Below are 11,711 nucleotides of genomic sequence, written 5' to 3' on the forward strand. Positions count from 1 at the left end.
CAAATCTTACTTTCATCATATCTGGCTCAAAGAGAGATTATCAGACACATTTAATTTCACAGAGAAACTTGTTTTGCCCTACAAGGAAGTAAGAGAGGAAGGAGAAAAGGAAGGGAAAAGGCTAATAGAAGGAAGAAGAGAAATAGAAGGGCAAAGGTAAAAAAAGGAGGGATTGCAAAAGAAGAGAGCTTTTTGAGAAAGAGAGTTATCAATCACAAAAAAGTAATCACTGCTTTATTCCAATGAGAATTGAAGCAATATAATGTAACACACTTCACAAATTTTGAAACTTTCCGTAAGTGGGAAATGGGGTCAGGGAAGAAAAATATATAACTGGAAGCAAACAAGATGGCAGGAAATACAGAGATAGTAATTCTATCTGTGAATATGAATGGGATTAACTCACTTCTAAAATGGAAGCAGAATGTATTAAAAGCCAGAATTCTACAATTTGTTGTTTTCACAAAACTCATTTAAAGCAGAATGATACATTTAGAGTAAAGGTAAAAGGCTAGAGTAGAATTTATTATGCTTCAGCTGAAGTTTAAAAACAAAAAGCAGAGGTAGCAACCCTCATCTCAGATCAAGCAAAAGTAAAAATAGGGCTAATTGAAAGAGATAGGAAGGAAACTACATCCTGCTTAAAGGTACCATAGATAATGAAGTAATATCAATACTAAACCTATATGCACCAACTGGTATAGCAACCAGATTTCTTGAAGTTAAGACAACTTCAAGAAGAATTAGACAATAAAACTACACTAGTGAGGGAATCTCAACCTTTCTCCCTAAGAACTAGACAAATTGAACCACAAAATAGAAAAGAAATAAGTTAAAGTAGAAAATAGAATTCTAGAGAACTTTAGAGAAAACTGAATAGAGCCAAAAAGGAATATACCCTTTTCTCAGCAATGCATGCTATCTATAAAAAAAAAAAAAAAAAGAACATGTGTTAGGGCATGAAAACCTCAAAATCAAATGAAGAAAGGCAGAAATAGTAAGTGCATCTTTCACGGATTATAATGCAATAAAAATTACTTGTAATAAAAAGCCAGGCCAAAATAGGCAAAAAATTAATTAGAAAGTAAATAATATAATCCTTAAGAATGAGTGGGTAAAACAACATCATAGACACAATCAATAATTTCATGTAAAAGAATGGCAGTAATAGGACAACATATCAACATGTGTGGGATGCAGCCAAAGCAGTTATTAGGGAAAACTTTATATCTCTAGATGTTTACTTTCATAAAATAGAAAAAGAAAAGATCAATGAATAGGGTTTGCAACTTAAAAAGCTAGAAAAAAAAACAAATTAACCCCCCCAATTAAATACCAAATTTGAAATTCTCAAAATATAAAGGCAGATTAATAAAATTGAAAGTAAGATAACTATTGAATTAATTTTAAAAATGAGTCAGTTTTATGAAAAAAATCAAAAATAAACCTCTAATTTGATTAGAAAAAGGAAACAAGAAAATCAAATTGTCTGTCACAAAAATGAAAACTGAAAGTTTTCCACCAACGAAGAGAAAATTAGAGCAATAATTAGGAGTTATTTTGCCCAACTATATGTCAATAAATATGATAATCTAAGGGAAATGAAGCAATATCTTCAAAAATAAAGATTGCCCAGATTAACACAAGAGGAATAAATTATTTAGATAGTCCCTTTTAGAAAATGAAATAGAACAAGCTATTACTCAACTCCTAGGAAAAAATCTCCAGGGCAAGATAGTCTTATATATGAATTCTACAAAACATTTACAGAACTAAATTAATTCCAATATTATACAAATTATTTGGAAAAAATGGGGAAAGAAGGAATCATACAAAATTCCTTTTATGACACAGAAATGGTGCTGATACCTAAACCAGGAAGGATGAAAACAGAGAAAGAAAATCATAGCTCAATTTCCCTAATGAATATTGATGCAAAAGTCTTAAATAAAATATTAGCAAAGAGATTACAGAAAGTTGTCCCTAGGATAACACACCATGACCAAATAAGATTTATACCAGGAATGCAAGGCCAGTCAAATATTAGGGAAACTATTAGCATAATTGAGCACATCAATAACCAAATTAACAAAAATCATATGATTATCTTAGTAGATGCAGAAAAAGCATTTGATAAAATCCAACATCCATTCCTATTAAAAACACTACAGAGTATAGGAATAAATGGAATTAACTTTAAAACTATCAGTAGCATCTATTTAAAACCATCTGCAAGTATCATATGTAATGGGGACAAATTAGAATCATTAACAATAAGAAAAAGGATGAAACAAGGCTGTCCACTATCATCAATACTATTCAATATCATATTAGAAATGTTAGCTTTGGCATTAAGAGAAGAAAATGAGGTTAATAGAATTAAAATAGGTAATAAGAAAAACCAAATTATCACTCTTTGCAGGTGATATGAAGGTATACTTAGAGAACCCTCAAGAATCAACTAACAAACCACTAGAAATGATTCACAACTTTAGCAACATTATAGGATACAAAATAAATCATCAGCATTTTTATAAATTGTCAAGAAAATCCAAAAGCAAGAAATAGCAAAGAAAAATTTCATTCAAAATAACTGACAATAATATAAAATATTTCGGAGTCTATCTCCCAAGGCAAAATCAGTAACTATAAAAAACAGCTACAAAACAATTTCCAAAAAAAAAAAAAAAAATGAAGTCAGATCTAATCAATTGGAAAAATACCACTCATGGGTAGGCCAAGGGAATATAATAGAAATGACAGTACTACTTAAATCAATCTGCTTATTCAGTGCCATACCAATCAAACTCCCAAGAAATTAATTCACAGACCTAGAAAAAAAATAACAAATTTCATCTGGAAGAACAAAATGTCAAGAATTTCAAGGGAATTAATGAAAAACATGCAAATGAAGATGGTGTAGCTGAACCAGACATAAAATTGTATTATAAATCAGTGATCATCAAAACCATTTGGCACTGGCTAAAAAATAGACTAGTTGACCAGTGGAATAGATAAGATTCACAGGACAAAAATGTCAATGATTATAGTAATCTAGTGTTTGATAAATCACCAAACCCCAGCTTTTTTTGGGGAAAAATATATTTGTCAATATTTGACAAAAACTGCTAGGAAAGCTGGAAAGTAGTGTGGTAGAAACTAGGCATTGACCCACATCTAACACTATATAGCAAAATGTCAAAATGGATTCATGATCTAGACATAAAGAATGATATTATAAACAAATTACAAGAACATGATAGTTTACCTCTCAGATCTCTGGAGGAGGAAGGAATTAGTGACCAAAGAAGACCTGGAAGTCATTATTGATCGCAATATTTATTTTATTACGCTAAAAAAAATTATAAACAAAACTAATGCAGATAAGATTAGAAGGAAAGCAATATACTAGGAAAACATTTTTACATTCAAGAGTTTTGATAAAGGCATCATTTCTAAAGCATATAGAGAATTGACTCAAATTTATTATAATTCAAGTCACTCTCCAATTGATAAATAATCAAAGGGTTAGGGTTAGGGTTAGAGTGGATAACAGATAATTTTCAGATGAAGAAATGAAAACTATTTCTAGTCATCTGAAAAGATGGTCCCAATGGTCTCTACAATCCTTTCCAGTCCTAAAGTTATGACTCTGTAATATTGGGGTTCTTAACTTGGAGTCCATGAACTCGATTTTTGTTCATATTGTTATGCTTGTATTTCAAGATAATTAATTTCCTTAATGATCCTATGTATTCTATTTGATTCACTTAAAAAAATTATTCTGAAAAAATGGTAATAGAATTGCCAGTCTTCCAAAGGGCTGTAATCCCAAACTGGTTGGCAGTCTCTGCCCTAAGAAATCTAAAGTTCTACAACAGGCTTAGCCACTAAAAAGCCACGTGGCTTCAGAATATTCTAGGCTCCCTCTGACTTTCAATTCCCTCTTCTGTAAAATGAGAGGGTGGACCAGGTTCTTTCTTCCTCAAATTACCTTGAAATCAATTCTTTTCATTTGTTTCCAGGGAACCATGTTGTCGACCAACTTGACTGCCTTGCACAGGGACCCTAAGGAGTGGGCAACCCCAGAAACTTTCAACCCAGAACATTTTCTGGAGAATGGCCAATTTAAGAAAAGAGAGTCTTTTCTGCCTTTCTCAATTGGTAAGCCATACTTAGTAGGGAGAGGGCCCTAGGCCTGGGGGCAGCAACTATTTAACATGAAGAAACTTCAAATTCCACTTCCTGAAACCCACATCATGTGACTGCCTATATTACTAATAGTCAGTGATTATCTGCTTTTGTCAAAATAACAATACTAGGAGTAGAAGAAGGAGCAGAAGGAAGAGGAAGAAAAGGAAGGGAGGGAGAAGGAAGAGGGGGAGGGAGAAGAACAATCATTTATATAGTCTTTAAGATTGGCAAAGTCCTTTACCTTTTTATCCTGCAAAGTGCATGCTACTGTTATCTCCATTTTACACATGAGGAAGCTGAGACTGAAAGCAGTTGGGTCTCTTGCCTAGGTTCACACAGTTTCTTAGTATCAGGAGTAGGATTTGAACTGAGGGCTTCTTGACTCCAGGTCCAGCAGTCTCCTCTGAACCCATCTCGCTTAAATTCAGAGCAGAAACCATTCGTTCTTAAGGCTGCACAGAAGCCAGTTCTTAGACACTGAACTAGAAGGGTGCTTGAGGACCACATCATCCAACTCCTTCATTTCACAGTTGAGCAAAATTTGGCCTATTCAAGTTAAGTTACATGTCCAGTGCCATCTGAGTGAGAAGCATCTCAGGTGGGATCAGAAACCCAGATCATCTGCCCACAGAATGAAGTAGTTCACCTGTACCAAATTTCTGAGGTTGGCTGTGAGGTAGCAGGGGAAATATGGTGCCTGAAAAGCAGCAAGGCATGCTTGGGTCCAGATTCGACCTCTGACCATTATCAGCATTGTGATTATGGGCTAATTACTGGACTTAAGACCAATTCCAATGGTTAGATTCATGCCCAGGTCCACGACATCCCCAATCTCAACCCCAGCCTGTGCCAAGCATTAGTGGATTTACTCCTTTCTTATTTCCTTGCCTTTTAGGAAAGAGGGCCTGCCTGGGAGAACAGCTGGCTCGGGCTGAGCTCTTCCTCTTCTTCACCAGCCTCCTCCAGAAGTTCACGTTCCAGCCTCCCCCAAATACCCAGCTGAGCCTGGATGTCCAATGTGGCACCACCATGTCTCCTTTCCCCTACAAAATCTGTGCCATTCCTCGAGAGATGTAGACCAAACAATGCCTGTGGGGTGATATTCCAGGAGGCACAGGGAAAATCTTGAACCATCCTCATCTTCCCTGCATTTGGAGTTTGGCTAGGGACACAGAGAGAAGTCAAGGAGGGAAAAAAGATGAGAGAGACCAAGGAAGGTATCTGTTGCCCAGTGTGAATATTTCCATTCAGAAAAACAATAGCACAGACACTTTACTAGATTGGAAGTTTAAGGACTTGGAGGTCACATTTCAGCTCTGTCACCTACTAGCTGGGTAATTTCAGGTCATATCCTTGAAACTCTGCCTCTTTTTTTCAAATCTAAACTGAGGAGGAAGATCCCTAATGTCTCTTCTAATTCTAAATTGACAACCTTTTGATGCTATGAAGTGAGTACCAATGATATTCTTTCCCTAATTCAAGCAGTGAGGCCAAACTTTGATTAATTATTCCTCTCACTCTTGTGCTTATAACTCATACACTGGATGTAATTTTGGGGAGGGCTTCAGAAACTTCAAATCCTATGGTTGATTAGGATGATCCTTAGAGATCTTTATAAATCATGTATCCCTTGTGGGCAAATATTATTTTCTTTATGACTTTGGATCTATAGCATCCAGTCCAGTGCCTAGCATAGAGAAGGAGTCCATTAATAATGATGATTGTTTCACCTCTAAAAAAACTTCCTTTCACATTCATAATTCCTTTAACTTTCACAATATGAAATATAAACCCATCTATTGATGAACTGGTTTTCTCATTCCTGTTAAAAGCCATGTTATTGATGATACATCATAAGCATTCTGCTATTAATTATACTCACATGAATTTAAGAATGCGCCCATCTTTATTTTGCTCATCTGTTAAAGTTCTCTGTTTCTCTTAGATTCCCTTGTTCTTATGAGAGGTGTTTACACAAAATAGATTTCCACGCTAACAATCAAAACCTAAACAAAATGTAAATACCAATGGGAATTGGTGAGATAATTATTACTCATTTATTGTTTGTGTTATGTTTTCTAATGTTCTTCCATTAAACTATTGAAAATGCTGAGTGAATCTAAAAGAAGGTCCTTGTACCTTGTATCACAGAGCCATCTTGTTGGAAAATTGCTAGCCATGGCCAATAAATTAATTGTACTTGTAACTCTTCTGTGTCAGTGTCTCTTATTTACAGATTTTAATCATGCACAGCAGCCTTATAATGTGAGTAGGATTAAGCCCAGTTTATAAGAAGGGAAAACTGTAGAGTATGGACTAGCTCCCTGGAGGGCTTCAGGGTCAGCCAGAGTCAGGATAAATCAAAGCCCTTGGTCTTTGGGGGAGAAGTGGAATAGGCAGGCAAGCAGAATCCTGGATTCAGGAGTCCAGAGTCACCAACTTCTCTCCTCCTCATCTTTCTTGTAAGTGCCTCTGGCCTCCCTCACTCTGCCCTCCAATCCTTGCCTATGATTATCTTAACACCAAATATTCAGTAAGCACCAGGAGTGAGAAGAACCATTTATCCAGATATATGCTAATGGAGTAATTTAGTATTCTCCAGTTGAAAGATATCTCAGAAATTTGTATTTCTACAAAGACTTTTCAACATGTATAGAATAACTTTACACACATATACACATATATCTATTTGTCTATAGCTATTGATGGATGTCTCTAGAGCACAGGAAAGAGGAGAGAAAAAGAAAAAAAAGAAAATTTCAAGATTACTTTGTATATTTAAAATTACACAATAAATTTTCAGTTTCTTGTGCAAGAATTTTTTTTTTATTATACTGTTACGAAAATGTTTGCTCTATTCCATAATCTAAAAAATAAAACATAATTTAAAATGGAATAAGGTGTGCTATCAAGACCTTTTAAGCCAGGTTACAAGAGTGTATTTTGGGTTGCATATAAGATTTTGCATGAGATACTGGCTGAGGAGTCTGGCATTCAGTTTGACATAAAGGCCTGTGCATCTCAGACAGGATATAGGCAGGTATGACAGAGAAGTTTCTGGCATGGAGGGATTTATGCAGAATTTTCTGGCCAGAGAGGGGTCAAATGGGGCTAGAAATCTTGGGATTTAAGTATAGTGAAAAGAAATCAAGGTTAATTGTGAAAATATAAACTCATATAACTTACAATTCTGCTTAAGAATTTTTCAATTAAACTAACTAGACATCAATTTAAGAGAACTCTTTAAGAATAAGAAGTTTGGAATTCAGTTTGATATAAAGACCTGGGTATCTCAGACATCTTATAGATAGGTATGAGAGGGAACTTTCTGGTACAGAGGGATTTATACAGAATTTTCTGACCAGAGAGTGGACATACAGGGCTAGAAATTTTGAGGTTGAAGTAGAGGCTAGTTATGAAAATTGTGAAAATATAAACACTTTTAAAGTTCTACTCTTGTTCAGATTTTTTTCAGTTATACTGAATTAGACATTAATTTAGGGGAACTCTTTAAGTAAAAGTGGTAATTAGATACTTTTGTTCTGAGCTGGGAAAAAACATGGGCAGCAGAGTAAGATACAAAATAAAATGAGCAAAGAAATATGTTTTTTTTATGATGATTCTTGTCACATTTTCAGGTAAGTAATTGAGTAAGTCTAGATTACATGATGCAAGTGTCACAGACAAGTAAAGAAAATAACATTTACATCTCAATTTTGATTTCTAGTCACACCGACTGATTGTTTTTGTATGTGATCTGTGTTTAAAGAGTAAAAAGGGCATTTAAAAATATATCTTTCTTTCATTTAATTGTGGCCGAAATTAAGAGACAGAGAGGGAAGCAGGGACTTCCCCCTAATTTAGAAGATTTTGAAGATTTAAAAGTAGAAAAAATCAAGAGAACTAATGAAAATAATCTGAAGAATGGTGATCTCATCATACTAGATCCTAAACTGTATTGCAAAGCTGTAATTATGAAAACAATCTGTTGATGGATAAGAAATAGATTGATACATCACTAGAACAGATTGGTTACAAATTGCGTTATAAGTGATCATTGTTATCTACTATATCTTAAACCCAATAATTCAAACTTTAGAACAAAAATTCATTATTTGATTTAAAAAAAAATCTGCTGAGAAAACTGGTAAATAGTAAGCACAAATTAGGTATAAATAACATCTCACCATATACCATGATAAGGTCAAAATATGTAAATGACTTACACATAAAGGGGAAACTGGAGGCAAAATGAAAGAAACTACATCTCACAAAGAGGCAAAAGAAAACTATTGCATTTGAGAGAAAGAAGGGAAGGGGATGAAAATTGTGTGAAACTCTTATCAGATTTGGCTCAAAATGAAAATGTTACACATATTTGGTTTACATAGAAACTTTTCTTACCTTATTGAAAAGTGGGAGGGGAAAGATGAAAAGGGAAGGGGTAGGCTAAATAGAAAGAAAAACAAAATATTAGGGGACAAGTATAAGAAAGGGGAAGAGATTCTAAAAGGGGAGAGATTCTAAAGGCTGCTTGAGGCAAATAGTGCTCATAAGTTAAATACTGGGGAGCATGGAAAGGGAAAAAGAGAAAGAAAAGAATAATCTGGGGATAAGATGGCAGGAAATACAGAATTAACAGTTTTAACTGCAAATGGGAATGGGTGAACTCCCATAAAGCGGAAGCAGGTAGCAGACTAGATTAAAAGCCAGAATCTTATACTATGCTGTTTACAAGAACCACATTTAAAGTACAGTGATACATAAAGAGTAAAAGTAAAAGGCTGGAGCAGAATCTATTATGCTTCAGGTGAAGTTAAAAAAAAAAAAAAAGCAGGGGTAGCCATCCTGATCTCAGATCAAGCAAAAGCAAAAACTGATCTAAGTAAAAGAGATAAGGAAGGAAACTATATCTTGCTAAAAGGTACCATAGATAAAAAAGCAATATCAATACTAAATATATATGTACCAAGTGGTATAGCATGGAAATTCCTAAAGGAGAAGTTAAGAGAGCTGCAAGAAGAAATAGACAGCAAAACTATAATAGTGGAAGATCTCAACCTTGCTCTCTAAGAACTAGATAAATCAAACCACAAAATAAGTAAGAAAGAAGTAAAAGAGGTTAATAGAATACTAGAAAAGTTAGGTATGATAGTTCTTTGGTGAAAATTGAATGGAAAGAGAAAGGAGTATACTTTCTTCTTGGCAGTTCATGGAACCTATTTTAAAAAAATGACCATATACTAGGACATAAAGACCTCAAAATCAAATGCAGAAAAACAGAAATAGTAAATGCATTTTTTTCAGATCACGATGCAATAAAATTTACATTCAATAAAAAGCCAGGGGAAAGTAGACCAAAAAGTAATTGGAAACTAAACAATCTCATCCTAAAGAATGAATGGGTGAAACAGCAAATCGTAGACACAATTAATAATTTCATCCAAAAGAATGATAACAATGAGACAACATACCAAAATGTGTGAGATACAGCCAAAGTAGTAATAAGAGTAAATTTTATGTCTCTAGATGCTTACTTGCATAAAATGGAGAAAGAAATCAATGAATTGAGCTTTAAAGTAAAAAAAAAAAAAAAAGGAGAAATAGAGCAAATTAACCCCCCCAATCAAATATCAAACTTGAAATCCTAAAAAAATAAAAGGAGAGAGAATAAAATTGAAAGTTAAAAAAAAAACTATTAAATTAATAAATAAAACTGAGTTGGTTTTATGAAAAAAGAAAACAAGATAGATAAACCTTTAGTAAATTTGATAAGAAAAAGGAAAGAGGAAAATCAAATTGTTAGTCTTAAGAATGAAAAGGGAGAACTTTCCAACAATGAAGAGGAAATTAGAGCAATAATTAGGAGTTACTTTGCCCAACTTTATGCCAATTAGTTTGATAACCTAAGTGAAATGGAGAAATACCTACAAAAATATAAATTGCCCAGATTAATAGAGGAGGAAGTAAATTACTTAAATAGTCGCATTTCAGGAAAAGAAATAGAAAAAGTTATTAATCAATTTCCTAAGAAAAAAATCCCCAGGACCAGATGCATTTACATGTGAATTCTACCAAACATTTAAAGAAGAATTAACTCCAATATGATACAAACTATTTGAAAAAATAGGGAATGAAGAATTCCTACCAAATTTTTTTTATGACACAGACATGGTACTGATATCTAAACTAGATAGGATGAAAACAGAGAAAAAATATTATAGACCAATCTCCCTAATGAATAATGATGCAGAAATCTTAAATAAAATATTAGCAAAGAGATTACAGAAAATCACACCCAGGATAACACACTATGATCAAGTGGGATTCATACCAGGAATGCAGGGCTGGTTCAATATTAGGAAAACTATTAGCATAATTGACTATTAATAACCAAATTAACAAAAAGCATATGATCATCTTAATAGATTTTATAAATAACACCCATTACTATTGAAAACACTAGAGAGTATAGGAATAAATGGACTTTTCCTTAAAATAATCAGTAGCATCTATTTAAAACCATCAGCAAGCATCCTATGTAATGGGGATAAATTGGAACCATTCCCAATAAGATCAGCGGTGAAATAAGGTCACCCACTATCACCATTACTATTTGATATTGTATTCAAAATGCTAGTTTTACTGGGTATGAGAACAAACTGCAAAGAAGGAAGAGGAAGAGTTAGAGGAAGAGGAGGAGGAAGCAGAGGAAGTCGAGAAGAGGAGGAACACAAAGAGGAGGAATAGAAAAAGAAAGAGAAGGATAAAAATACTGAATTTTTATTTCAATTATTTTTAATCGAATTGATATTTTATTCTAATTATTACCCATTATTCTACATATATTAGAATTTTATTTTAATTATTTTCCATTATTCTACATATATTATTTTATTCAATTTATTACACTTATATTGGCATTTTGATCTATCGCTTCCAATCTGTTGGAATTTCAATTTAATTTATTCTAATTCTATCCAATTTTTATAATTATTATCTATTATCTAATTATCTCAATTTATTCCAAATCTATTGGAATTTTATTCTAATTATTCCAATAAAGTTGAATTTTTTTTTCTCTAAATCAACTTCACAGACCCATTTAAATCTAATCACATATCAGTCAAAGTCCCTGAATCTTAGGTTTAGACACCCCAAAATTAGTTCCCATGCCCATTTGGAGGCAGCTTGCAATAGGAATTAGAATTCTGACTGGATCAGCTGAGCAAGGTTCCATTTAAGGCTCTGAACCATACAAGGAGCAATGGGACCTTGTCGGTTTCCTGGCTTCCCTATGTCTCAACTTGCTGCTCTCCTAAACAAGAGCTGAGGTTCTGCTTCCTTCTTGCCCCAAAGCTCTGGCTCTGTGATTTGGGGCTCACTGGGTGCATGTCTGTGTATAGAGCCTCCCCGGGCCTCTCTGACCAGGTTGTCTCTCTGGTTCCCAGCTGACAAGCCTGGCATTCTCTTCCTGTTGAGTGGGTGGTGTTAGTTTTCAGGGGCAGGTCTTGGCA

At 33.9% G+C, this 11,711-nt stretch overlaps 1 protein-coding gene across 1 annotated transcript in view; it reads left to right on the top strand.

Moving 5' to 3' along the window:
* LOC127563232 (cytochrome P450 2J4-like) overlaps positions 1–6,400 on the top strand; it is a 29,136-nt gene extending 22,736 nt beyond the window's left edge. Inside the window, exons 8-9 of the mRNA XM_051999557.1 lie at positions 4,026–4,164; positions 5,090–6,400. Coding sequence (XP_051855517.1) covers positions 4,026–4,164; positions 5,090–5,271 — 321 coding nt within the window. The 3' untranslated portion in view covers positions 5,272–6,400. The remainder of the gene's footprint in view (positions 1–4,025; positions 4,165–5,089) is intronic.
* The last annotated feature ends 5,311 nt before the right edge of the window (positions 6,401–11,711 follow it).

This window comes from Antechinus flavipes, chromosome 4 (assembly GCF_016432865.1).
Source record: "Antechinus flavipes isolate AdamAnt ecotype Samford, QLD, Australia chromosome 4, AdamAnt_v2, whole genome shotgun sequence".
Lineage (NCBI taxonomy): Eukaryota > Metazoa > Chordata > Mammalia > Dasyuromorphia > Dasyuridae > Antechinus > Antechinus flavipes.